Source organism: Branchiostoma floridae, chromosome 3, assembly GCF_000003815.2.
Source record: "Branchiostoma floridae strain S238N-H82 chromosome 3, Bfl_VNyyK, whole genome shotgun sequence".
Lineage (NCBI taxonomy): Eukaryota > Metazoa > Chordata > Leptocardii > Amphioxiformes > Branchiostomatidae > Branchiostoma > Branchiostoma floridae.
The window spans coordinates 31450899-31478729 of record NC_049981.1 but is presented as its reverse complement, the minus strand read 5'-3'; the positions used below and the strand labels follow the sequence as shown (position 1 = coordinate 31478729).

Genomic DNA, 27831 nt, shown 5'->3' with positions numbered 1-27831 from the left:
TAAGCACACCTGCACCTTAACCAGGTAACACTTGACGTGTAACACATTTGTCTCGTCTGGTCCACACTACAAACCCCACGCTACACACAGCATCATGGCTCCCAAGTACAAGCTGACGTACTTCGACATGAGAGCTCGCGCCGAGCCGACCAGGATGATGTTCGCTGCTGCCGGGATAGACTTCGAGGACGACAGGGTCTCCTTCGACGGGTGGCCGGCAGTTAAACCAAGTGAGCATTGATGTGTTTAGATCGGTAAAAGCTGTATAATGTTCTTGTTAGAATGCCACACGAAACAGACACGATCAAGCAGCTAAGACTGGCTGCTGATATCTCAAGTACAACATATAGCATATAAGGGAGTGAGCACTGATCCACTGGTGTTTATCGGTAAATTCTGTGTAGGGTTCGTGTTAGAATGTCACACGAAACAGACGCGATCAAGCAGGTAAGACTGGTTGTCAATGTCTCGTATACATGTGCTCGTGATTAATCAGGTAGCCGTCTGACAGCAAACGTCGGGGCAGTGAAAGTTTCTCCACTGTTTACTCTGTCCCTGAATTTATAATTAAATCAACAGCTGCTATCCCGTAGCACGTAATTGTTTGAGCTTTCCACTGTATGTTCCACATCTGAACAGGAGGTCATGATTTCCAATCCCGGCTGTGTCGCTCACCCGACACGCAAACTACTGGACAGGGTTACAGTCCTTAGGACGGGACGTTAAGCCCTGGTCCACTGCTCATTGTGCTTGTCAAAAAGAGCTGTGGGAATTTCCCCCTAAAATGAACATGTAAATGCTGTACACAACGTGCTTTTTCTCTGTGAAGTTGAAGAAGAAAAGCATGTAAAAATGCTTTTCTATTTCACTTCTAACTTGGTTAATAGCTCAAATGGCTACTTTCCTATCCCACGGAAAATGTGATGACAGCAAAAAATATTCGTAACTTCAGAAGACAGTTAGACGTAATAAGTCTGATGTAAACTTCCCGTTTCAGCGACTCCCATGGGCCAGCTGCCCGTACTGGAGGTTGACGGCTTCAAGTTGTGCCAGAGCATGCCGATAGCTCGCTTCGTGGCCAAGGAGATAGGTAAACACACTAGTACTGGTTCATCTAATGTTGGTTAGGGGGAGGTGAACCCACTTTAAACAACGTCTGGAGTTAGAGGTGCAAAGGTTGAGTGTGACAGATCGTTCAGTGTATACGTAACTGTTATATAAGCTCAGCCAGGCGTCGCCACGTGCCTCCGACACAGGTGCATTTGTTAATTTTTCTTTACAATGTGTACGATGACAAAGTCTGTATCCATAATGCAACACAAAGTGTTCCACATACTTAATACTCACAATGATGAAAACAACATGCCATTCCAACACCGTGACCAAAGCATGTCTAGAATCTGATCATGAGATACCAAGACCAAACGTCCCGCTGCAGTACAGCAAAAAGTCGTTGGGGCCACTTATCAAACTTGTGCTTGGTTTGTCAACACCAAACTGCATACGAAATAACCTAACAATCCACCTATACGTTCCTGAGTTACAAGAGCACAAACACATAACGATGAAGGGTAGTCCCATAGCCGTTTTGAAGCGTATGGGCAGTGGGTTGTTATCCACTGTGTCTAATGCACAGTATTGAGAGGTGGAGCCAAACCCTCTCCTCCCACCGCCTTTTACCTCCCCAACCGAAGTCAGGGTACCCGTTTTACATGTACAACTGACCATGGGTGGAGTGAAAAACGTCACACTAAGTCCCACAGGGACAAGAACTGCATGCCATGGCCACGGTGTAAGACGGCCCCATCAGATAGTCTGTAAGTATACTAGTAAATTTGGCGTATCCTAACACTTCCACACCTTCTGCAGGCATGGCGGGTAAGACGAACCTGGAGCAGGCTAGCTCTCCTGATAGCATGTATAGTCTGTAAGTAAGGCACATCCCAACACTTCCACCCCTTCTGCAGGCATGGCGGGTAAGACTAACATCGAGCAGGCTCAGGCGGACGCCTTCGTGGACGAGATCGTCCCTCTCCTGCCCACACTGTACGACGTGGCGATCGACTTCCCTACTGATGAGGCTAAAAGGGTTTGTTTGTTTGTTTGTTTGTTTGAACCTTTGTTTATTCACGAGAAGCTCAAATCCGCCTGCAGACCGCTTTTCATTGAGTTCATAAGAGAAGTAAAGTTCAAGAGATAAGATACATCAGTGATGCAGATTACATTAGTCTGTGTAACACAAACCCCGCTGTCCAGGGCTGTAACTGGCCCCTCCTCGCCAGGGGCTGGCGGATGTTTGGCGGGCTGCTATAAGCGAGATTTAATCAGGCTAAGATTACATCGAGTACTGATAAGTTTATCAACTGGAGTCCTGATAAATTTATCAGCATATATCATTACATATACATGGTACAAAACATATAGTAGAGCGAAAGCTCAGGGTTCATAGTCCGGGTCCTTCGTTTTGGTCGGTTCTTCAAGAGTCTCGTAAAGGAGGTCAGATTTGGAGCCGTAGGTGTGTACGGTTCGTTATCTGAATTCTAAATGTTCCAAGAATTGCAATTTTTGTCTTTGAAATCTTCTTTCCTTGGGCTAATTCTGCATATTCAGGGCTTTATCCATATTCTATAGTTATATATATATATATATATATATTACTACTACAGCGTATTAAAGTTCTATTGGCATTCTTTGCTTCATTTACAAAATGTAGGTTCATTGCTGTTCTGGCACAGTAGTTCCACCTAAAAGTGTAGGAGGATTTTATGGATGACTAATCTCCAAGCAGATTCTACGGTAGCATAAGGTAGTAAGAAAAGCTGCCAGAGGAGTGAAGCCGGCCTGCTTCACTCCTCTGGCATATTTTCTATACTATAACTACGACTAAGCCACCTTCACTTTGACTACGCCACCTTGCGTGAATTACAGGCGGAGCAAGCGGCAGAATTCGACAAGGACATGGCCCGCAGGCTGGAGAGGTGCGAGAAGCTCAGCGGCTCCAACGGCTTTCTGGTCGGGAACAGCGTAAGGATCATTTCTGTTATTGGACTATCTAAAATTTGTCTCACCTCCATTGCGTATCCTTCTTCAGGATACTGATATTAGTAGGATACTGATATTAGTATTGATCCTGAAGAAGGCGACAGTGGTCGTTGAAAATTCGATCCGTGTACACCTTTGTGTTGGAAGAAAGTTTAGCAATGTACTAAGCTCTACTCAGTGTCACGAAAGATAGGTAGTGGACGCTACCTATGTTTGTATAGAGGAAATCTTAAGGTATCTCGGTTGGCTAAATTGGCATTTTGACCTTCCACTGTTTTCTTATTAATGAATTAAGAAAGAATGGAGCCGTAACGAATGTTGATAGATGGGCATTAAAGAATTCTAAATCTGATTTTTTTGGGGCCAAATTGATGACGTCATCATTTTTATTACCTCTGATATTATTTTTTTCTATGACAAAATACAGCACTTTGGTACATACCACTGTAATGAAACTTGGTTTTTCGTTGCATAATGATGATAGCTACAAACGTAGTGTTGCGCAAACTGATATCTACTAACGATCTGTAGTTATTAAGAATTAATCTTTTTTAATTAGATGAAAACAAACATATTCTAATTTGATCTCAATAAATCAGTCTATGGAATTAACGCTACTTCACCTTTATCCGAGGAGTAACCTATATCCGTTTGTTAAATTTTTTTTCTACAGTATATCTAGTAACAATTAGCGATATCAAGTCGAAGGATGATTTCAAACTGCAATATTTTGAAAATATCGCAATATGAAACCACCGCCCGCCGTTTGTATATCCCTAAATACCTCCGATTTTAAAAACAACGGATATAGGTTAGCCCACGTATAAAGGTGAACTAGTTTTATATCTCCATTGTATATGTATATGTATATGGAGAATCTCAATAAATAGATAAATACTCCCCTCTCTCCCCCTCCCCCCAGCTTCTATGGTGCGACCTTGTTCTGCACACCGTCGGCGACAACATCGAGAACTACAAGCCCGGAACTATGAAGAGTTACCCCAAACTCAGCAAGGTCATGGCAAGCGTCGTCGCCAACCCCAAAATCGCTGCGTGGATCGCCAAGCGTCCGGACACCACGTTCTAGTTCACAGAACTGTTTGGTTACGGCATGGTTTGATGGCAGCAGTGTAATCTGTACCATCAAGGCATGTAACCTCCTTGGTACCATGATAAAGTAATGTAAGGCAACACTGAGTTAATTGTATGGATGACAGCCTCTGGAGACCACAGAACTAATGCGCGAGGGCGGAAAAAATCAGCCAAAGAATGTTGCTAAACCCGTGGACTGAACATCCAGTCCATTCTTTTCCAGGCTTGGTTTGTGTTACGTTCACCTCTAGTAAGTCTGTAAGAAATAATCACCACTGCAAGAAACTATTCAATACTGTTTTTTCACCATTACTTAAATAGGGGAACAAGGGCGCTATTGCCCCATCCCCTAACCATGTGCCCAGTTGCCCAGGCAAGCAGATCCACTGGCAAGCATAAGATTCTGATTGACCAGGGATGCTATTGGGAGACATGTGGCCACAGTTAAAAAGATCAAACGAAAATCACAGATGTCATCCATAATATTGTGTCAGTGTGACCTAGCTGTTTCTCTCCATATCGTATGTAATACATTGATATGTAGTTTGCTCACCAAAAGTTGTGGTTAAGATAACGGAATTGTGATAAGTGATTTGACTAATAAACCATTCAGTGCACACATGTGAAAAATCGACCGTCTAAGTGGTTTGATGGGTCTTACTTTTTTTTTTGCTTTACCTAAACATGTTCTCATCCCCCACGTATCCACGTAGGTCTAATCACCTTTTACAAAATTGTGAATGGTATCATTGACATACCTTCAACCCAGTACCTTAAACCAGCCCAAAGCAGAACCAGAGGAAGTCACATGTTTAAATATCAGTTAATCACAGCGAAAAGAGACTGTTTCAAAATTTCTTTTTTCCCTCGCACGGTTGTTGAGTGGAACAGGCTGCCGGGGCACACTGCCCAGGCCCCGTCAGTCGAGGCCTTTAAGGCCGGTTTGGCTTGCCTGCCTTAATCTGCACCCCCCCCCCCCCCCCAGCGATACCCCAGTGGGGTTTTTAAGGGGTAACAAAGACGAAGACGAAGTATCCATACAACAGGGTACATGTTTAGGTCTAAGGTCCCAGTGTCACCAGTGCCCATGAGGGATGTAGCCCCGGCCCGACTGGGCTCCGAAGCCCAAAATCCCCCCCAACACGTTCGGAAGTTCATGGTAGAGACCTAAAAAGTGCGAACAAACTTTGCATTCCATCGACCAAAACAAATCGTTACAAAAACAGCCCCATCCCATACTTCACCCACCTTTTAAATACATGTACCTGAAAAGATCTCCCATGTCTCTCAATCCACCGCCACAGTCTTCATTTATACTTTGTATAACAATTTGTTTTGTTTCCCTTTGTTTTATTCCTATAATACGACTTCTTGTAATTGTATATTTTCATAGATTTTACACATGTATGAAGTACAATGTCTAAAATGCGCAATTCAGCCTCTTCTACTGTGTAGAAGTAGCTGCGATGTATTTTATTGTTCACTGACTGAACTAATAAACCAATCTTATTATAAAATCTGTCCAGTTGGACTGCTGGTGTTCTCCCATGAGTAGGTCACAGCATCTATTTGTTACCGGGTCCCTTAAAATCAACCCGGTGCCCGGCCGTGCCCCAAAAATAGTACGGGAGTCCCACGGGGCCACGCACCAAAGTACCAAAAACAGCCCGTGAACTGCCCCACAGGGCCCCTTTTTACAATTGGGACCGAAGTCTAAGTTTTCAAAGCCTGTATGAGCACTAAGTCACAGAGTTACATGGAGAGGCCTGCAGTGCAAACTAACTGTAGATAGTAGCGTTTGCTTGTCCCATTAACCTTTGTCTAGTATAGTACGATAAAGGCGAATCCACATGACTTACTAACTCATCCAACAGGGAGCACGCGATCAAGACAAGCAGGGTCCTGAGAGCATGTTTAACATGAAAGAGGGATGTTTACTTCACTCTGTAAATGGTTAATACATGTTGATACCACTGTGGCATTGTTTAGAATAAGTGGTCATTTTTCACATGATTGAATAGTTCATTACGTCCATGCCACATATAGCATATTGTAGCATCTGGCTAATGCAGCATGACACACAATTAAAAGTTATTTAAATGCTAAAACGATGCATACAAACGTAAACTAAACACTACAAACCTTTACAAACCATAAAAGGATATATGTGTGCACGTCTAATTGCTATTGGCGACGTTAACAATTTGTCGTCAAGTAGGTTGTATTTCTATATGAATGATTGGACGGATAATTATGGATTAGTCTAAACGCGACCTTTTATATTGAATGGTACAATCTTAATCCACGATAAAGGCCGTATCATCCTCGATCGGCAAACATCATGTTTGCGTCTTGCATGTACTTAAGGAGGACAGCAGCGGTCACCTGGTCAGTGGGAGTGAATCCGCAGAAGGCGTCTCTATCTCCGTTTTTTCTCTGCGTTTTGTCACCACAACCGCGTGTTCTAACGACCCAAAATGGCGCCCAAGTACAAGCTCACGTACTTCAACGCGAGAGGTCGCGCCGAGCTGACCAGGCTGATGTTTGTGGCGGCAGGAGTGGAGTACGAGGATGTCAGGCTGGAGCGGGAGGAGTGGCGTCCCCTTAAAGAGAGTGAGTCAGCGGTTCATATGTAGTCTGTCTTCTGGTAGGGTTGTCCTGTTAAGTACTGGTAGTTACACACTGTCAGATGTACGTATGTTGCAATTAGCTTTCGCCAGGCTTTCATGTGAAGTAGTGAATTTGCAGAATTTGGCTAAAACAAAGTTGGATTGTTTGACATGGATTTAACCGACTATGAGAGCTCAAACTGCAGGTTACCCTACATTTCTAACCCTTTTGAACTACGTCTATTCTCCCACCCCGTAGAAAAGACAAAGACTATGTAGAATAGTTAGTATTTCTGTATGAATGGATGGCTAGATACTTGAGATCTCCTTATTCAGATGAGTTTCGAACAGGAGTCGACGTTGGATCTGATCATGTGATGCGCGCCAGACGTTAAAGATTGATGCTGACTGCTTCTGATACGGACGGTTCTGACTTAAACATTAACCATCTTATCTTCTGTGTCCAGGGGAGCGGTACACACATTATCCCACCAAATTTGCGTTGTTATAGCATCGCACATATATCTAGCAGGACATATCCATCCTCCTACGCAGAGAGCCAAAGTCTTTTCAAAACTCGTTCCGCAAGGAGAGTTTTACAATGACTTTGGTCCCCTCTGAGTAGGAGGATGGATTTTCTTGCCGATGTTCTTCTATGTTGTTGTTGTTGACTATATAACCGCTTCAGATTTGTTGGTATCTGGTCACATGTGCTTTTCTTCTCCCTCAACTCTCTCTAACTCTCTCTAACCGCTTAAGATTTGTTGAAATCTGGTCACATGTGCTTTTCTTCTCTCTAACTCTCTCTAACTCTCTCTAACCGCTTCAGATTTGTTGGTATCTGGTCAAATGTGCTTTTCGTCTCTCCCAACTCTCTCTAACTCTCTCTAACCGCTCCAGATTTGTTGGTATCTGGTCACATGTGCTTTTCTTCTCTCTCAACTCTCTCTAACTCTCTCTAACCGCTTCAGATTTGTTGGTATCTGATCACATGTGTTTCTCTTAGAACTCTCTCTAACTCTCTCTAACCGCTTCAGATTTGTTGGTATCTGGTCACATGTGCTTTTCTTCTCTCTCAGCTCTCTCTAACCGCTTCAGATTTGTTGGTATCTGGTCACATGTGCTTTTCTTCTCCCTCAACTCTCTCTAACTCTCTCTAACCGCTTCAGATTTGTTGAAATCTGGTCACATGTGCTTTTCTTCTCTCTAACTCTCTCTAACTCTCTCTAACCGCTTCAGATTTGTTGGTATCTGGTCAAATGTGCTTTTCGTCTCTCTCAACTCTCTCTAACTCTCTCTAATCGCTACAGATTTGTTGGTATCTGGTCAAATGTGTTTTTCTTCTCTCTCAACTCTCTCTAACTCTCTCTAACCGCTCCAGATTTGTTGGTATCTGGTCAAATGTGCTTTTCGTCTCTCTCAACTCTCTCTAACTCTCTCTAACCGCTCCAGATTTGTTGGTATCTGGTCAAATGTGCTTTTCTTCTCTTTCAACTCTCTCTGTTTCTCTGTTCGTTCCCCAGCCTCTCCGATGGGGCAGCTGCCGATGCTGGAGGTTGACGGGCAGGTGATGTGCCAGAGCGGGGCCATATTCCGATACGCTGCCAAGGAAACGGGTGAGGCTTAGGTCCCAACTGGACCGGTGTCCGTCAGGGATGTAGCCCCGGCCGGGATTCGAGGTCATAGATTTGTCCCGGTGGTGTTTTTGTGTTTTTGTGACCGCGTCCTTAGTTTAGTTTATTTTATTTTAGTTTAGTTTAGTTTAGTTCAGTGCCAAAAACAGCCGTGAACTGCCAGGTAGGGTCCTTTTTTCCAATTGGGACCTAACTTTAACTCAGCACTTCAACCACTTCATCCAGACATCATCAAGTTAGCTCGAATTCCACCTGTCGGTTCTTAAACTTGCACTTTCGTGTTTGGCAAACTCTCGGCAGAGTGCAGTGGAGCAGTACATCTAGAATGAGGCCTCTTCTGATGGAATAGGCATAATTGAGTTCATTAGGCAGGCACATGAAAGATAACAAGATAAAGGTAGTCCAATATCCTTTTTAGGCCGTACGTAGTTGGTGGTTATCTACTGTGTGCTCGGAACAGTATTGGAAGGCAGAGCCTCTTCTTCCAACGCTGGTCTGTTCACCTGTAGTTTGTATCTGTCGTGCTCACAGGTCTGAGCGGAGCGCCCGGCTGGGAGGAGGCACAAGTAGACATGTTTGTGTGCGGGATAGAAGATCTGCAGACCAAGCTGTGGGAAGTGCGCTTCGAGAGAGATGAGGCCAAGAAGGTATTCTTTACACCTTTTACATCAGTTCCTCAATTTCAAAATCAAAATACATCTGTAAAAATGCTTAGGGGTCGCGCCCATCTCCATTTCTCTCGTCCTTGGGTCACACATCTGTGCAAGCTATTACAGTACCATTTCTAAAGTCTTTTGAATATTTGGTATGACTGTGAACTCACGACCTACGGAATGCAAGGCGGACACTCTACACACTCGGCCATTGCACTGGTTTATAATCTAAAGATTGGTCTGTCAAAAATTATTCCACCAATCGTGTCGATGTCCAAACATGTACAAGCTGTAATGAATGATGTGTGGACCAAAGTATCCTACTCTGACTATTTGCTCCTATAATTTATAAAACACTGATTTCATCAGAGAATGAATTACCACGTTTATTTTCACATCTCACCAGGAAGAAAAGAAGACAGGGCTGGCCACGTTCGTCCCCAGCTGGCTCGCCAACTACGAGAAACTCTGCGGACCTGACGGGCACCTCGTCGGGGCCAAAGTGCGTATAATCTATCATTTATAATACAACTTATGACATAAACATGCAATAATGCTAGGCCAGACTTTGACTCTTAGCTTCCCAAGCCTTGCACAGAGTTTGGACACATCTAGGGAGTTTGTACCTTCAAGTGTAGGAGGTTATTGCCTTGTAAGAGTCTTGTGAATGTCATCATCATCTAAATGAAGAATATCTGGAAAATGAGACTCACATTGGAACTGTGAAGATTATAACTGCGGTATGATGGATGACACGTTGTTTTCCTACTTTGGGATGGAAAAGATAGCAACTGACGGAGATACGTATCGACTGTAGAAAAGAGACGTTTGTGGATATGTGTTTGTCGTTGACTTCAAATACAACCAATTGATGACGATCCTCATGATTTGATCATCGATTGATGTCGTATAAGATGTTGCTCATTGTATGGAGGTTCATTAGTGATGGAAATTGACATATGTTCTTACACGGTATATCCGTACACAATATGAAGCACTCACCACTTTTTCGGCCAGTCTTCTGACCCTTCTCAAGTTGGGATGACCCGAAGCCTAAGTCACGTGACCCGAACGCAATTGTGACATCACCAACGGGTCAAAGGTACCCACCAGTCTGTATCGGCTAAGGGATGGATGGTCGACGGGATCTAATGTAGATGACCTATTTAACTCCACTAAAGAGTTTGGAGAATGGTCAGAGGATGACCGAAGGTTTATTTATTTATTTATTGGTTTGGCTGCACCGAACACACAGCCAGGGCTGCCCAACTAGCCTATGGCTATTACAAAGGGCTAGCCCTGCTGACAAACACATAAACAATACAAATTAAAAAACCGAAGGTTTGTTGGTGGGTGTGTCATATTTTGCATGAAATAACGTGTAAAACTTCTAACGTGTTGGTCATTCATTTCTCACAGCTGACCTACGCTGACCTGGCCTTCTTCAACGGACTGCACGACATCCTGAAGGAACGCGCAGACACACTGGAGAAGTTCCCCAAGCTGGCCAAGGTGGTGGAGAGTGTCAACGAGAACAAGGCAGTCGCTGCTTACATCGCCGAGCGCCCGGAAACGTTCATTTAATGAATTAGTGTCCGTTTCATCGCATGTTTCGAGGAACGCAGCCATCAAATACACATTTCATGCCATACATACCTCTGTGAATATTCAGCGTCATTGTGAATTTCTTGTTTTATTCACTGTTGTGAATTCTAACTGGTTCTCTCTAAGCGTTTTCTTTACTGACTCTTATCGGGCAGCAGAGATGCATATGGTAAGAAATTGAAGACGGGAAATTAGATAACCTTTCATTACCTTTTCTGGGAGCTTTCTGGGACCTTTGACCTGACTTCCTGACTGTTATGTCTACCAAGTTTCTACAGTCAAACTTAGCTTTGTTTACCGTGAAGATTGAAAAATTCGAGTGGGCATCCACCAAAACAGAATCGAGTATCGCCAATTTACAACTTTTCACAACTAGGTCAAGGTTCAGGTCTGGACCGGGACCTGATCCTCTGGACCTGGACCGGGCCTGAAATTTCTGTACCGGTATATACTCTAAATACAACCATGCCATCTCATACAGAACATGCTCCACTGTTGCGCACATGCTATATCTCCAGGTTCCCCACGTCACGCCAAAGAAGCCAATCACTTCCTTTCCGTCCGTCCCGTCCTAAAACGTCTCCATCTATAAGTTTCCAGGCACACCGACATAAACAAGCATACAGACCAATAGTAATACCTCGACCCTCAATTTTCACGGCGGTTAATAAAGGCAAGACATATTTCATGACAAATTAACATTTCAATATTACTTCTTCCGTACTTAATTGTATACCAAAGACTTGAGACTTTATTAGGAAATCCATTAGTGAAGTGCCCTAGGGCACGCCACTAATCTTCCTCTACTTCATACAGACAATAACGTACATACAATTGTCAATATGTACAAACATCAGTTAAAAACACTCATGCCGAACGATGATAATGATGATGCCATCAATATATACACAATGCACAAACAGTCAAAACATGATAGATAGATGGATATACAAAACAATCTCAATCGATTACATCCGTAGGTAAAGGTACTCCTGTAGTACTTTTAAGGCCTTTAATAAGGGAAGTGGGTCGTTATCCATGTACACGTGTCTAGGGCACGATATTGGTAGGCGGAGCCAAAACATCTCATCCCACTGTCTTTTACCTGGTACTTATGTTTACACCTGGGTGGAAAGAGGAAAGCCCAGTTAAGTGCTAACCTTTACTTATAAAGCATATCTGTTTCTATATTTTCACTATCACAAAGAAACGAGAAGAAGTCGAATTCACGTAGTAGAATACGATTCTTTAGTATAGTAGATCCATTGTACATATTTCATGTATATCTTGTTGCGACCTGTTCTAAACCCAGTGGGTATGTATGTGCAATAAAGGTCTTCATTCACATTCGCATTATATTGAGGGGCAAAGGGCTAGCGAGCCCTCCCTGTATAAATATACCCAGCTACAGAAAACCTACAAGGACCTGATTGTCTGAACGAAAGCGTGACCTGCGGCGTGATCATGTTTGACGGAGACACACAGCTTCTCAAACATTAACAGCTCCAGGTCAGGTAGGAAAAATCTTCGGTTGCTACGTGAGTCTACCACGTTAGTTTACTAATGAATCAATGATCAACAGGTGCCCACCAACCGGGAGACGCGACCACAAGCAAGACGGGGGCGACGGGAAAGAAATGATATTATAGACTAACATCTTTGTAACAAAAATGCTCGCGGTACGATAGAGAAACTGGATGCTGTTACATGTTTAGCTTAGCTTGCATGTGGCTGTGCGCGTCTTTAACTGTTGTATCCTGCCCATTTAAGTCGTCCCCTGAAATTTGAGTGGTAGCATCCGATCGCCTGAAAAGGTGTGTGGGTCCGTTCTGTGTTCATCTTGTCCTTCTATGAGAAAGACAAAGACGTCCCCTAAGGAACACGTGTCATTTTACGTACGGCGTTTTATCTCTGAGTCAGCACCCGCACGCCATGGCGCCTAAGTACAAGTTCACGTACTTCAACGCGAGAGGACGCGGCGAGTTGGTCAGACTGATTTTTGCCGCGGCAGGAGTGGAGTACGAGGATGTCAGGTTCGACTGGGAACAATGGCTCGCCTTCAAGGCAAAAGGAAGTACGTTTCCTGAGTGTTGAGAGTGTACATTGGCTACTGGGAAAGCAGTGCTACCTTTGCAGTTAACTTGAAAGTTCATCTGAGTTGGTAGAAGTTATTCTTGAACTAGTTGAACTGTAATATCTAACACAAAAGTTGGACTCACCCACATTTTCGACTGAACAGCACCAGTCTTTGTCAAGGAATGAACAATCCACTGCTGCCGTGACATCACTGGAGCTGTTCAGTCGAAAATTTGGGTGAGTCCGATTTTTGTGTTGGATATTATACAGTTCCACTTGTTCAAGAACGACCTTTGAACGTGTTAAACTTGAAAAGGCACGCCTTGGCAGTGGCGAGCCACATTGCAGTGTTAACCATAGAAACTGTTCCATGCCTCGATTTAGAAGAATTTGGCAGCTTTTTCTTTACCTTTAAACACGAGCCACCACCTATTCATTTCTGTATTTGGCAGAACAATTCCCAAGATATACAGTTTAGATAATAATCGTTTGTCCGTTTGTAGCGACGTCTTCATCATCATATCTTGTTGCTCCATCTCGTTATCCAGCAGCAGGCTGCCTCTCTTAGGTCACTGTCCCAGCAGGTCGGACCGAGCTAACAGTTTTGTGTTGTATTAGGTTTGCAAGTCTTCAACTGGGGACACTATTTCAACATCTTGTCCCCAGTTGTAGCGACGTCAAAAGACATCCACGCGTTTCTGTATCTGTCAGAACGCCTTCCAAGACATGTAGTTTGTATAAAATTCTTCGTATGTCCGTTTCCCAGCCACGCCGATGGGTCAGATCCCGGTCCTGGAGGTGGATGGCCGCATGATGTGCCAGAGTCTGGCCATAGCTCGATACGTCGCCAGGGAAACAGGTAACGTTATCTTCATCTCAGTCACTTCGGAAATCTTAGTCTCATTAATATTGTTTCGTGTCACCCTTGTATATGTAAATGTGCTTAAAACATAGTTATTGATAGTTATCCTGTCCATATCAAATTCCATTTGTATAGTTATAATATATATATATATATATATATATATATATATATATATATATATATAGTTATATATATATATATATAGTTATATATATATATATATATATATATAGAATGAGAGAGAGAGAGAGAGAGGGGGGGGGGGGGGTTGATGCTGGTTATTTCTTTGTTGGCACAAGATATGAAAAGGAATGCTTCAAACCAGTTTCATCTAGTCAACCATTAAACGCATATTTGATGCAAGTGTTCTCATCGACAATGATGATATCATGACATTCTCTTCAAAAGGTTTATTATTTATCTTCAACGTTTCTAACGTGTCCACGCAGGTCTATGCGGGACAACCAGCTGGGAGGAGGCACAAGCCGACATGTTCGTGTGCGGGGCGGACGATCTCCTCACCAACCTCATAACTGTTCGTTTCGAAAAGGACGAGGCAAAGAAGGTACCGGTGCTTGTCAACTAATCATAGTGGAGGTTAATGATAAACACTGATGGTGACAAGCTAGTGATTTGCCCCCAGCCTTTGGCTATGGAAGGCCAGCCAGGTCGTCCAGGACCTTAGTTATGCTGGAGTCAGTTCTTAGATTATGAATTCATGAATGAAGTTGGTCTATGGTCTCCCTTGGCTTCCTTTTCCTTTTGTCGGTTGCTATCAAACAGATTTGAAGCTACAATGTGTCTGATGCACTGAGCTCAAAGTTGCATGGATGCTTGGATACTTTATTTAGTCCATTAGCTTGTACATTAGTTTATAAGTAGCTAATCTTCCTGGGCTTCAAGACATTAAAACAGGACGTATAATACAATTCCTAATTTGGATACATAGGAAGCTTCTGTATGATCACATAAATGTGCAGGTCGCAATGACGCTTTCAGACATACTGAACGCCATTTGTTCTCCTTCTATAGACTTTAATTTGATTGATGAACGACTCTTACAGGAAGAAGGGAAGAGGGATCTGGCGAATTATGTCCCCAACTTCCTCGCTAACTACGAGAAGCTCTGTGGAACTGAGGGATACCTTGTCGGAACGAGTGTGAGTACCATAATACTTCTTTGTCCAAATGATGTACACAGTTTTCAAATACAATACAATCTCTACAACTGGATTAAAAAACGACACAAATAACAGACAAACAATGGTAAACAGTATAGTAAGCTAACTACCCTAAATTGTATCTTAATGGGATTGACTCCTTTTTTTGAGATAGTGGAAGACGAAGGATCTCACTTTTTGTTATGTGTGGGTTTCATGGTATAAAGGAAAGTACTTTGCTATTTGTGAAAGTGGAGAGATTAGTATGGAATTGGGCAGCCTCTTTAAAGACCTCTTTTCTATCTTGATCGTAGAAGGGGCAGTTTGAAATAAAATGTGACTCGTCATTTACACTATCTAACCTTATTTGAAGTATAACATCAGTTCTTGTGGACCTTTTTTTTTAAACAAAGAGGTTGAAAACTGTGGCTTGTATTGACTTTCAAGATTTCATTGTTGCCGCTGTCCCACAGCTGACCTACGCTGACCTGGCCTTCTTCAATGTCATGCACGACATCCTGAAAGTGACCAGTCTGGACAAGTATCCCAAACTGGCCAAGGTTGTGGAGCACGTCACGGCGGACAGGGGAGTGGCTACCTGGCTCGCCAAGCGTCCTGACACTCCGTCATAGAGCAAGAAACTCTTAGGTTCCTATGGTGCTGATTGTTTTGTTTAACAAACGAGAACATGGATAAATGAAACCTGTTCTTGATCATCTCTAAAAACTTGTATAGCTGCTCAAACAGTCCCGCCCACCTCCATCACAACGTAGTAAAATATAACATAGCTTGTGCTGCCTATAGGTCTGTGTAATGTACTGTTGCATTTTGATCAAATAAAATAAATAATACAACATCATTCAGAGTACCACCGCCACGGGACTTTTGAGGGTGATGGTAAAGAAGGTTGAGGCTGTTGGTTATATAACATGAGATTGCAAATATTTGGCAGAAATGCTGCTAGTCTATCATTGGTCGAACCGCAAACTGCCATGCTATCATTGACTGAGCTGCTAGTTGTGATGGACATGTCTATACAGATAATCTGATATTTAATCTTCCTGAGTGATCGCTATAAGTAGTTGAAGTGATGTGGAGCTCTAAAATAGAACAAACTTAGTGTCTATTTTCAGGTGAACACTACCATGGAACACCAATTAGAGTAGAAGCCATTTGATAAATATTCACCCCACTATTTGTCAGGGTATTTCGTACAATTATCCGGGTAGGACAACAATGCGAAGTTATTGAGAGTTTGGGATTCCATGCAATCAACAGAAGTGTGCGGTAATCCGTTGTGCAATTAACTGGTTTCTACTCTACAACAATAAACGATCAGTCCACTGACCGGACAAGTGTCTCTCTGAGCGGGTGGCGTGTTCCAGTGGACTTTGGTCTGCGACCTTTTACTTCATTACAGATCAGCTACCACAGCGTTTCCAAACATGAACAGCTCCTGGATAAATACTCCTAGTAGAAAATCCTGGTTACTATTTGTTTGTTTGAACCTTCGTTTATTCATGAAATCTCTAATCGGTCCACAGGCCGCTTTTCATTGAGGTCATGGGGGAAGAGGCAAGAGTCAAAGTATATATACTTTACATCATTAAAGTCCTAATGAGTCTTATAAGTTTATGCACACATTTTACATACATAGTACAACATACATAATAGTGAGAGCTGCTACTATGATTCAGTCCGCTCATTTCGGTTGTTCCCGTTACTCTGGCTCTAATAGTCTCTTGAAGGAAGTCAGAGTTGTGGCTGAACGTATGTCAGGTAGTAGACGTTTCCAGATGTTGGGTCCACGGTAGGCAATGGCTCATCTGAAGGTTTCTCGCTGGGGTTTGGAGTTTGGGGCAGCAAGTTGATATTCTTCTGGTTTAAAGATGGATGACTTATTAAGGCGTGCGCGCGGACTCTTGGATAAGGTAGGGGTAGGAAGGTAAGGACGGTGAGATTTCAAAAAGCTCAGGAAATGTACGAAAACAGTGGTAAACTTGTCTTACGTTTGCCTCTATGCACAAAAATACCCATATAGTACTGTTTATTTATTTCATCGCACGTACGGCTGCTAGAGGGGTACGTGTCTATGTCATCAAAGACGCCCCTTGAAATCAAGTGGAACGGTCTCTTTATTGCTGCGTCATTCTTTCTCAACTCTATAAGACTTGGAGGGGACCAAATCTAACCCAAGTTTGACACGCGACACAACGATAGACGTCTTGTTAGTTCCGCGGTGTTCTGAGACGACCTCACCATCATGGCGCCCAAGTACAAGTTCACGTACTTCAACCTGCGCGCGCGCGGAGAGCTTTCCAGGCTGATCTTCGCCGCCGCCGGGGTGCAGTATGAGGACTACAGGATCGACTTCCCCCAGTGGCCGGCCTTTAAGGAAAGTAAGCCTAGTTTATGGCGTCGATTGCGTCTTTTAAACTGTTTTTTGCCCTTTAGTGGCACATAAGGTCTATGCAATGTAAGTTTAAAGGTGCAAGACAGCAGGACTTGAGGAGAAATATATATATGGAGAACGTCTATAGGTATTTCAATAGAGTTAAAAATATTCAAACGGGCTGTACAAAGTGGCATCACAGGTGAGAGTGGGTGAAACTGCCCCGGCCCCCTTCGATACTTCAAGTGCAGGTAATATATTATCAGGGTTTTGGACATGCACTTGTCCGACTAGCTACAAGGCCATGGACATTTCTCTTCTCTCCAGAAACCCCGATGGGCCAGATGCCGCTCCTGGAGGCTGACGGGAAGGTGGTGTGTCAGAGCGGGGCGATAGCGCGCTACCTGGCCAGAGAAACAGGTAATCACTGCACAATATTTAACGATAAGGCCATATTGATTTGATTATATGGTTGACATCCTCTGCAGCTGGGAACCCAAAATACTGGTGCGAGCGTAGGAGCCCCCAAAAAAGTTGCCGAAAATGAAAGCGCGGGTGGATGTCCTCCATATAATAAAATCAACATGGCTTAATGATATGTAATGGTAAATCTGGCAATGGTTTCTTTGGCCGATGCACGGCAGTGTTATTTGAACAATCGATGAAGAATCAAGGTAAGATGTACACACAAAGATACTTTGCAGCTGGGGACGGGCAATTGTTTTGCCCATTCCGTCCTCTGTGAGCAGAATTGTACCCTCAAAATGCAGGAAATAGCATTTCGGAGGGTCTAGATTTCAAAATTTTCCTTGGGAGCATGCCCCCGGACCCCCCTAGGAACGCTGCGCCAAAGCCATTCAAAATCGAGGGGATGGAAAATGATTTCTGGCTGGCTACAACCCTGCATACACCAAAAATCAGTTACTCGCGCAACTGGATATGATTTTGGAAACGGTCGGACGTTTTAGACAGCATCCACACTCTTTTGTCAGTGACACTGTAAACATTATTCTCACCGCTTTGCAGCGCCAGGATAGTCAGCGATTTCTTAACGAACTGCAGCTCTGTTTGCACTGTACCCACTCAGGTTTGGGAGGGAAGTCCAGCTGGGAAGAGGCACAAGTGGACATGTTCGTGTGCGGTGTGGGCGATCTCATCGACAAGCTCTGCGATGCTCACTTCGCTTCAGACGAGGCCATCAAGGTAACTTTACAGCTTAAGATGTATTTTGTGGTCGTTTTGGTGCTCCTTGGTGCAAGTTCACGCGCGTTCACGTGATAAATGTGTTCTCGCGTGAATACATTAAACATGGTGACCGCATCTGGAATAGGCTCTTTCGGGCAGACATTTCCGTTCTGGATTTACTAGGAACACACATTCGCCCCTCCATCGTTGAGCGAAAGGTGAGCAAACCCTACCTGGGTACCGCCAAAAACGTAAGGACACCTGCTGCCCTATACTGTCACTAGGTACGAAATACAAGTATTACCAAAAATTGGGTGCAATTTGAAATGATCCAACGTCACACATTTTCATTGCATCTAATAACATTAACCTACTTGCCTGGCCCTCATAAATCTTCTTACGTTCCTCAGGAGGAGAGGACGAAAGCTCTTGGTCCTTACGTCACCAAGTTCCTCGACAACTACGAGAAACTGGGCGGTCCTGACGGCCATCTTGTTGGTACCAGTGTGAGTAATTACTGTTATATAACACTCTACTGAGCCTTTGGGATGCACATGATTGTAAAATTGCTTTTCGCAAAAGTAAACCCGTATTTTGTTCATCGAAAGGAAATGTTAAGTTGGTAGAATAGAGCCGCCTGAGTTAGCTCATATAATATTGTTTCGTACCCTGCACTACATATATAACAGGCCATTGCTACCTGTAGTATCATTTGCATTACTTTCATAAGTAATGGTTAGTAAGTAACCATTTCATCTACTAAGACATACAAGTTAATTCGTTTTGAGTCAAGGTTGCGGGGGAGACAACCAGTAGAGGAGAGCAATTCCTGAGTGGAAACTTTCAATTTGCTGCTCATTCATTTCCTCACAGCTGACCTACGCTGACCTGGCCTTCTTCGTGGGAATGCACGACATCCTGAAGGAACGCGCAGACGCACTGGAGAAGTTCCCCAAGCTGGCCAAGGTGGTGGAGAGTGTCAGGGAGAACAAGGGAGTCGCTGCTTACATCGCAGAGCGCCCGGAAACAAATATATAGTTTTGAATATGGCATGTTTTGTAGGGGTTCGCTTAAAAGGCTGGGCTGTCTACCAGGCCAGGCTACCTGGCCTGTCTACCTGGCCTGGCTATCACGTCAGGCTACTCAGATCCCCCCATTCATAGCCCCATCATATGGCATTCAGCTGATTGACAGGCATAGTAATTGCTAATCTCCCGACACTGCAAGTGACCTGAGGTTGGCTGTCCACCACTGGCTGGGCCCTTCGGGAATGTGTCTGGGAGGCCTTCCTTGCAGCGTCAGGAACACAAGTACCAGTACTGTGTGGGTGTATGTTTGTGGGTGTGTGAATGTGGGTGTGTACATGTATGTATGTGTGTGTGTGTGTGTAAGAATGGGCTTGCCAGCAACAGACATTTGTTTCTTTATTGAATATCTTCAAGAAGGAAGAGCATAAATCACTGTAAAGCTAAACTTGTACTGACCAAGGGGGGTATAATTACATGTACCTCCTTGTTCTCTATGCTAGTTGACATACACAATCTCGGTAGTCACATAGCCTTTTTGAGGCTGTGGATTGTTATCCAATGTACAATTTTTGTGTCCAGGACAGAACCCAATCCTCTCATTCCACTACCAATAATCTTTCCAACCCCCATGTACAATTTGGAGTGGGGAAAGTACTGTTAACAGCACAGATTTTGTGACATGTCAAAGGATTTGAACCCAGGACCTCTGTTTTCTAGGTCTAAACCCTAAAGCATTTACTCGAGTCAACACAGTACTTGAATGTGTTCCTGACATGCTGCAAGGAAGGCCTACCAGACACATTCCCGAAGGGCCCAGCCAGTGGTGGACAGGCCAACCTCAGGTCACTTGCAGGGTTAAAGATTAGCAATTACTATGCCTGTCAATCAGCTATTTGGGCTGAATGCCATATGATGGGGTTATGAATGGGGGGATCTGAGTAGCCTGACCTGATAGCCAGGCCAGGTAGACAGGCCAGGTAGCCTGGCCTGGTAGACAGCCCAGCCTTTTAAGAGAACCCTGTTTTGTAGTCCTTTATTCTGTTGCAAATCTAATGCAAATGGATACTTGATTTCTTACCCCCTGGTTGCTGTTGTCACAGGCAATCGAGCTATTATCAATGACAATGACAATGACAATGAAGTTTATTGCATATCCATGCCCATTGGAAGTCAGTTTGGTAGAAAGGGAGTAAACGAAAAGCTATAGATATACTATAATTTACATGCTTCTTCTCTGTTCTTAAAACATGTGTAGACGAAGTTACAGAGTTTTCCATTAAATCGTAATTAGACTTATTTACCGAAGTCTGATGATTGCTGAGTTTCGAGGCTATGGAAGGACATGCATGCACTCATCTCTTGCATTGGCGGCAATGGGGTTAGGGTTAGGGACCTAACTAAGGGGTTTGGGTTAACGGTCCAAGACGCTAACCTAACCCTAACGTTGAATTTCGTCACTTAGTTGATGATTTCCATAGCTTTAGACTAGTATAAGTTCCACCATCACCAAAGGTGAGGAATTCCACGGCCGTGAAACTCATGAATCCACGATCTCGGGGTTAGGGGGTCAATCCATCAGCCCTGCCCCGAACAATAAACAGTCCAGACTGCGTACGGGTTGAGCTCGTGGCTGTGTGGGCGCGTGTAGTAGTTGACTTTGGTCTTCGACCTTTTCCTTAATTACAGAAATAGCATAGCCTTTTCAAACATTAACAGGTTGTTATTCGTCTGGTTTATAGATGGATGACTTATAAATGGTTTCGCACGGACCATTAGATGGAGTCTCAAGAACAAGGGGTAGAATGGTAACATTCTGATAACGGTGAAGTTTTAAATGGCACAGAGAGCGCAGAAAAACTTATGTAAGCTTGTCTGAACTACAATTTTGTACAAGGAAACATACCATGGTTCGATGTACATCTATCATTGCACAGACTACTGCTAGATTGGCTGATATCTTATTAAAGGCGCCCCCTCAGAACTCAATGTAATAATCCATAAGTTGTTGTGTCAGCTTGTCTGCACTGGACAAAAACACTCCTCTTGTCACAAGACACAACGAAAGACGATTGTTCCGCGCTGGTTCCTGTTCTGTGACGACTGCACCATCATGGCTCCCAAGTACAAGCTGACATATTTCGACCTGCGCGCGCGCGGAGAGCTGACCAGGCTGATCTTCGCCGCCGCCGGTGTGCAGTATGAGGACTACAGGATCGACCGCCCCTCCTGGGCTAAGCTGAAGGAAAGTAAGTTTGCGGCATTTATTGTGTCAACATGCAAGTACAAGATCCTCAACTGCGTCAACACATACGGAACATGCTTATAATATCATACAAAATTGCATCACATGTGAGAGGCCTTACAGTCTTTAGTGAGGGTCTGCATGGGGGGGTCTTGGTAACGCTTAACGGTGAATTCAAGAAGCCCGGTAACGTTTAACGGTAAATTCAGGAGGCCCGGTAACGCTTAACGGTAAATTTAGAATGAGTTGCAAAACTTAACAGTAACTTTGGCGTGCATTCCTATTCATACAACGCTAGAGTAGTTATATAAATGGGTGAAAATACATTGTGAAAAGCAAAAGGTGCCAAGAACCCGAGGAATGACAGGGACAATGTCCATGACATCTGTAAATTGACGGAGGCAGAGTTCCCGGGCCGCCACAGAGACGGCGGCAGCAAAATTTTAAAATCAAGACCCTCTTAAATGCTATTTCCTACATTTTCGGCAAATTTTGCCGACCGACTAAGCTAAGTTGATTTTGACCTTTTCTTTAAATTACACATGATTATACTCGTAGCTTTGGCCTCCACCCCCAGAGCCCCCGACATATTTTGACCATGTCGAGCTCGGAAGGCACGAGACGTTGCAATATAAGTCCGGGAAAGTCCGGGAAAATGTTAAAATCTGGACCGTCTGAAACGCCATTTACTGCATTTTGAAGGACAAATTTTGCCGTAAGACGAAGCTAAATTAAATTAAATGACATTTTATTAGAGAGAAAATTTTTTTTGGGGGGGGGGGGGGGGCGCAAACCCACGCCCCTAACATATTTTCGCCATGTCGTCGTGAGCGCCAAAGGCGCAAGCCGTCGCAATGGAGGTCCGGAGAAACCTCATTTTCCGCATTCTAGGAGAACTTTTTGCCCGAAACTAAGCTATGTTTGACACTGAAATCTGTATGCGTGATAAAGTTTTGAGGGCGACGCTTCCGCAGCATATTTTACCATGTTCAGAGCCGAAGGCCAGGAGAAATTTTGAAATCTGGACCCTTTGAAACGCCCTTTCCTGCATTTTCAGGGGTTCTACCTGGCATTATACTTCGTGTGTATAGTCTAACGGATTACGAAGAATTTCTTGGTAACGCTTAACGGTGAATTCGGGGTAACAGATAACGATTAACGTTGAATTAAAACGACCAATAACGCTTCACGAAGAATATACCGATAACGATTAACGTTGAATTAGAGCGGGTCGGTAACGATTAACGGTGAATTAAAATGGCTCGTAACGCTTAACGGAAAAAGGCATGCAGACCCTCTTTAGTACTTCATGTAATTACTATCAAATCACTGCATTTAGCCCATGTGGGCAACAACATGCAAAATAAAGATCTCAATTAGCCCCCCACCCCCAAATAATCATTGTCGATATGTTGTAAACCCACACAACAGTCTGAAGTTCAATGTTAGATGTACCACAATGATTATTCTATACGAGGACGACAGGATCAACAGCCCGAAGTGGCCTGGGCCGACCTTTAGAGAGAGAAGTACAAGCTATATATCCGAACAGATTGTTAGATCCAATCACACCGGGATGGACCCCAGCTTTCCAATAAGAGCATTCTTCAACGTGCTCGTAGCTGTCGCTGTACTTAAAACAGAGGACCTCAATCTAACGTTCTATCCGTGGGACGTCCCTAGGTGAAGCTAGCAACTCATGTAAACCTGACACGAGTGAGTAAACTGATGTAAAGTGCCTTTCCTCGTGAGCACAGCATCGTTACCTGTCTATGATTCGAACTCAGTACCTCCAGGTTCTGAGACAGCAACCCTCCCAACAAGGACATGAAAGTTCAGTTGTTTTTTTTAAATATACTCGAGGAATAGCCTTATGTTCCAATGCCCCATCGTTCCCGACGTCCCTATATCAGAGTTGGGGGTAGGGTTAGGGAGGGATTTATAATAGAGACATCATTGTGTTACAGCTGTCACTTGCAAAAGACAAGACAAAGACCACTGTTGGAGCTTTCTTTATATATTCTAGAATACCATGATTGTTACCAAGAATAGTTGCCTTAAATTGCTGTCACCGTGAACGTACTAGGCAAACAGGCTGTACAAACAATCCTCCCCCTCAGCTAAAGCGGCGGCGTCGACACTAACCAAAGAGTTTAAAGTTCAATGGTACGGTGGACCATACGGGTGTTTACGTGCACACATATCAACGGAGGCAGGTGTTTTGCAGATGATTTGCCTTCATTCACAATAACAAATTGTATGACCAACCTACCTACATACCAAATATCACCGGAATACATCGATAGCTTCTTGAATTATGCTGACTACAATCCACAAACACACAGATACACACACGCACACAACAATTATATAATCTCATATTTTCATGGAGATGACAATTCTAACCTCAAGGACACCTAGCCAACATTAATATCTCCCATAATGTATTTACTTTAGTCAACATCTATCTATGCTCTCTTTCACCAGAAACCCCGATGGGCCAGATGCCGCTCCTAGAGGTTGACGGGAAGGTGATGTGTCAGAGCGGGGCGATAGCGCGCTACATTGCCAGGGAAACAGGTAATAGTACGGTCTAGGGGTAGGTACCGGTACACCGTTTTTTTTTCTTGTTGAACGTTCGATTGGTCCAGAAAAACCGGACCTGACAAAAACAGTGGACCTAATGTTGGACCGATTCGAAGATGAACAGATTATATCGGCAGACGTTCACGTGTTTTTTTTTTCATCTGGAAAAAGGGGCCCCTCCGAGTAGTTTACGGACTGTTTCGGGCGTGACCCCTAAGTGTCCCGGTGGAACACCATGTGGTTACCGGACTATTTTTGGGCAAGGCTGGGCCCCCCCTTTTTTTTTTTTACAAAAGAGCTTTATTGTACGACAGTTGTACAAGGTGCAATGTCATCATCATCATCAGCAATGTATGACAACAACTATACACAAAGAACAAAATACATAGTTCTTTAATATAGTGTCACAACGGAGTAGGCTAATAATTAGTTTCGGTATTCTTTCTAATAATAAAGGAGTGCTTTATATATTTGCCTATTTTTGATTTGTGGGAGTTCTGACATCTTAAGTGATTTACATGATGTACATGATGATGTACATGGACTTTTTGAACTCTCAGTTAAAATCAACATCAAATTAACGCCATGACACTTTGAGTTAGTCAGCGATTTCCTACCGAACTGCAGCTCTGTTTGCCTCCCCCCCCTTTTTTCTCACTGCTTTGCAGCGCTAGGATAGTCAGCGATTTCCTACCGAACTGCAGCTCTGTTTGCACCGTACCCACACAGGTCTTGGAGGGAAGTCCAGCTGGGAGGAGGCACAAGTGGACATGTTCGTGTGCGGGGTGGACGACCTCATCACCGTGTTCTGCGACGCCTTCTTCGCACCGGACCAGGCCACGAAGGTACAGATAAAAAGATTTGCCTTTTGTGAATCTTTTTATAAAAAGCAAACTCTGCCTCTTGGACTGTCTAGACCACCCTCATATAGCATACACTGACCACTGTACTATATCATAGACACTGTAGATACCATTAGAGACAACATCTATGTAATAGTCTTGATATGATGCACCTAGAATATCGTTATTGGCTGTTATTCTGACAATGTGAAATTATATTTGTATTTTCCCTGTCTCCGTCTGCAAGGCTAACCCTTTGTAATAGCCACAGGTTAGTTTAGCAGCCCTAGCTGTGCGTGCCGAACAGCCAAACTAATAAATAAATTACATGTAACAAATCTCAATTTGGCTGTTGAGGTCGAGGATTGCCGGCAGACTCGTCCATTATGGACTCGATACACTTTCGGCCTTTATATAGTTGGACAAACGGATGGATAGTTTAATCCATATTTTAGTATTTTAGTATGTAGTATAAATCGGGACTTAGCATCCCATTGTATCTAGCTTTCTTATTCTAATGTTACGTGTATTTTGAAATTAGCCCTCGGGCACTTTTTATCATTAACATTCAAAACTTCGTTACAGATGCAGCCAGAAAACCCGACACTAACACGAAAAGGACCAAACGCGAAAAAGAAACTTCCGATCAGCAATTTGTCTTGGAAACGACTGCGCTGATGGCACACGAAGGCCATCTGTTAAAGATAACTACTATTGTATGACTACAGTAGCAATTGAATGCATGGCAAGAATTATTTTCGATAAAAGACAGTAAAAACTACCAAGACAAGAATTATATATATAGAGAGAGTGTTTTTAGACGATTAAGTTAAACGTTTATCGATGTGAAAGAAACTTTCGCGAATGTGATTGATATTTTAAAGTATATCAATAAGTGTTAGTTGCTTACACTATGAAATTAGGTCCTTGCTGTGCGTGTAGAGTATTTGTAACTATATATTATTGATTATCAATCATTGTTATAATTCATGATTAGACATTTCCTCGTCACATGTCTTTACACCAAATCAACATCGACTTTCAATAAATAAAACAAACAAAATATTTGTATATCTGATGACCACAGAACTACTAATTTTTTAAGCATGGTTCTGTTTATGAGAAACTCATTTTGCTTACAAACGTCTTAAATTTTCTTACGTTCCCCAGGAGGAGAGGACGAAGGCTCTCGGTCCTTACGTCTCCAAGTTCCTCGGCAACTACGAGAAACTGAGCGGTCCCGACGGCCATCTTGTTGGTGCCAGTGTGAGTAGTTGCTTTACTATCATAAACAAATGTAAGTTTATTTGCAAGTTCATGCCCGGAGGATAATTGCAAGTACATGGTAGAAACAAACATAGGATAATGAACAGTGATAAACATTCATGATTGCAAAAAGAGACTACTCGAATCCTAATGCTGACTATTTCTAAATGGGTTGACTTCTTATAATAATGCGAACGCATCTCGAGCTATATTTCCAACATAACGGAGAAGAGCGGCAACGGAGCCTATGTATTAGAGTAGTTTCAAAACTGTTTTAAATTAGTATTTTAAATACATGTCACCATGTACCTTATTACGACTTTTGTACCTGTTTGGATGCACTTATTTATTCCGATAGGGATGAATGTACGGCAGAGGCTATCGTAATTATAAAGTCTGCTTTTGCCGTGCCTATAGCTTTTAATGACCAGTACTTGTATCACATCTGTACTGTCTCAACTGAAAGCTTCTTTTTCTTGTCTACAGCTGACCTACGCTGACCTGGCCTTCTTCGTGGGAATGCATGACGTACTGAAACACCGCGCAGACGCACTGGAGAAGTACCCCAAGCTGGCCAAGGTGGTGGAGCGCGTCAGGGAGAACAAGGGAGTCGCTGCTTACATCGCCGAGCGTCCGGAATCGGACATATAGTGGCCGTTGAGCAATGACACGCCTTGTAGTCCTCTTCCCTGTCACAAGGCTTACACAGGAGGTTTCGGTATGGCGGCCGTGAAACGGTGTCTTCTAACAAGAAACACCTGTTCCACCAAACCTTCAACTGTATTTGGAGAATCTTGATGAATAAATAAATAAAAACAAATACTCGCTTTCTCGCCACTTGTTCGCTGAACACCTTTGTTGTTGCGGGTAACTCCGGCCATTCGCTCATAAACATTTACGTGGATAATCTACTGATTATTCTGCCTTTACAGCAACCAGTTTACCTTCCGCTCTTGTAAAGCCACACAACGACTTGGTAAATATAATAGCCCCTTGCCGTTTGAACGAACTACCCCTTTAGCTATATGGAATCACATAATTTAGTGTTAGATTGAATGTCTAAAGAAGTTAATTTGGTCAATTCAATTCAAAACAAAACAGATACAGAACAGAACAGTCTCATTCTCGAAACACCTTTCCATGACGTTGTAGCAGTATCCCAAACGTACATGCAATGTAACTGTACATTATCCAATTCTAGCGTTGACATATCCCATTGCCCCATTCCGCCCCTACACTCCAATTAACGACCATCTCCAGGCCCTCATACACAGCAGCTGCTGTAGTTACTGCCAAATGCGAAGAAAACGCAGATTACTCACCCTGTTCCACCGCTAGTGTTATCATATCAGTGTTATAGTAACTGCGCATGCGCCGTTGTCATGTCCGCCATCTTGAAATTCCCGCGAAAACTCTGGGGTGAGACACCTGTCTCGGGATGCTGTACGTGGAACAGTCTTCTGACTCTTCTCTATGGAATTGTTTATAACCTAGATGCTCTGTCTTAATGTGTGGTAACAATGTTTTCACAAGGTTTAGAGTATAAATATCATA

The 27831-nt window shown here is 43.4% G+C and overlaps 3 protein-coding genes across 3 annotated transcripts; all 3 read left to right on the top strand.

Moving 5' to 3' along the window:
- Positions 1-65: 65 nt before the first annotated feature.
- LOC118411829 (glutathione S-transferase 1-like) lies at positions 66-10701 on the top strand. The gene is made up of 10 exons (XM_035814318.1): positions 66-230; positions 998-1090; positions 1968-2089; positions 2929-3024; positions 3965-4122; positions 6602-6747; positions 8267-8359; positions 8909-9024; positions 9437-9532; positions 10450-10701. Exons 1-10 carry the CDS (start codon positions 95-97, stop codon positions 10612-10614), a joined length of 1221 nt encoding a protein of 406 aa, XP_035670211.1. The 5' UTR covers positions 66-94; the 3' UTR covers positions 10615-10701.
- Positions 10702-12431: 1730 nt separating this feature from the next.
- LOC118411828 lies at positions 12432-20637 on the top strand. Its single transcript, XM_035814316.1, has 12 exons — positions 12432-12709; positions 13478-13570; positions 14026-14141; positions 14641-14736; positions 15210-15361; positions 16475-16506; positions 16986-17135; positions 17456-17548; positions 18216-18331; positions 18724-18819; positions 19187-19375; positions 20371-20637. Exons 1-11 carry the CDS (start codon positions 12568-12570, stop codon positions 19349-19351), a joined length of 1251 nt encoding a protein of 416 aa, XP_035670209.1. The 5' UTR covers positions 12432-12567; the 3' UTR covers positions 19352-19375; positions 20371-20637.
- A 762-nt stretch (positions 20638-21399) lies between these two features.
- Positions 21400-25816, top strand: LOC118412395 (hematopoietic prostaglandin D synthase-like). The gene is made up of 4 exons (XM_035815225.1): positions 21400-21587; positions 24071-24163; positions 24899-25014; positions 25597-25816. Exons 1-4 carry the CDS (start codon positions 21452-21454, stop codon positions 25687-25689), a joined length of 438 nt encoding a protein of 145 aa, XP_035671118.1. The 5' UTR covers positions 21400-21451; the 3' UTR covers positions 25690-25816.
- The last annotated feature ends 2015 nt before the right edge of the window (positions 25817-27831 follow it).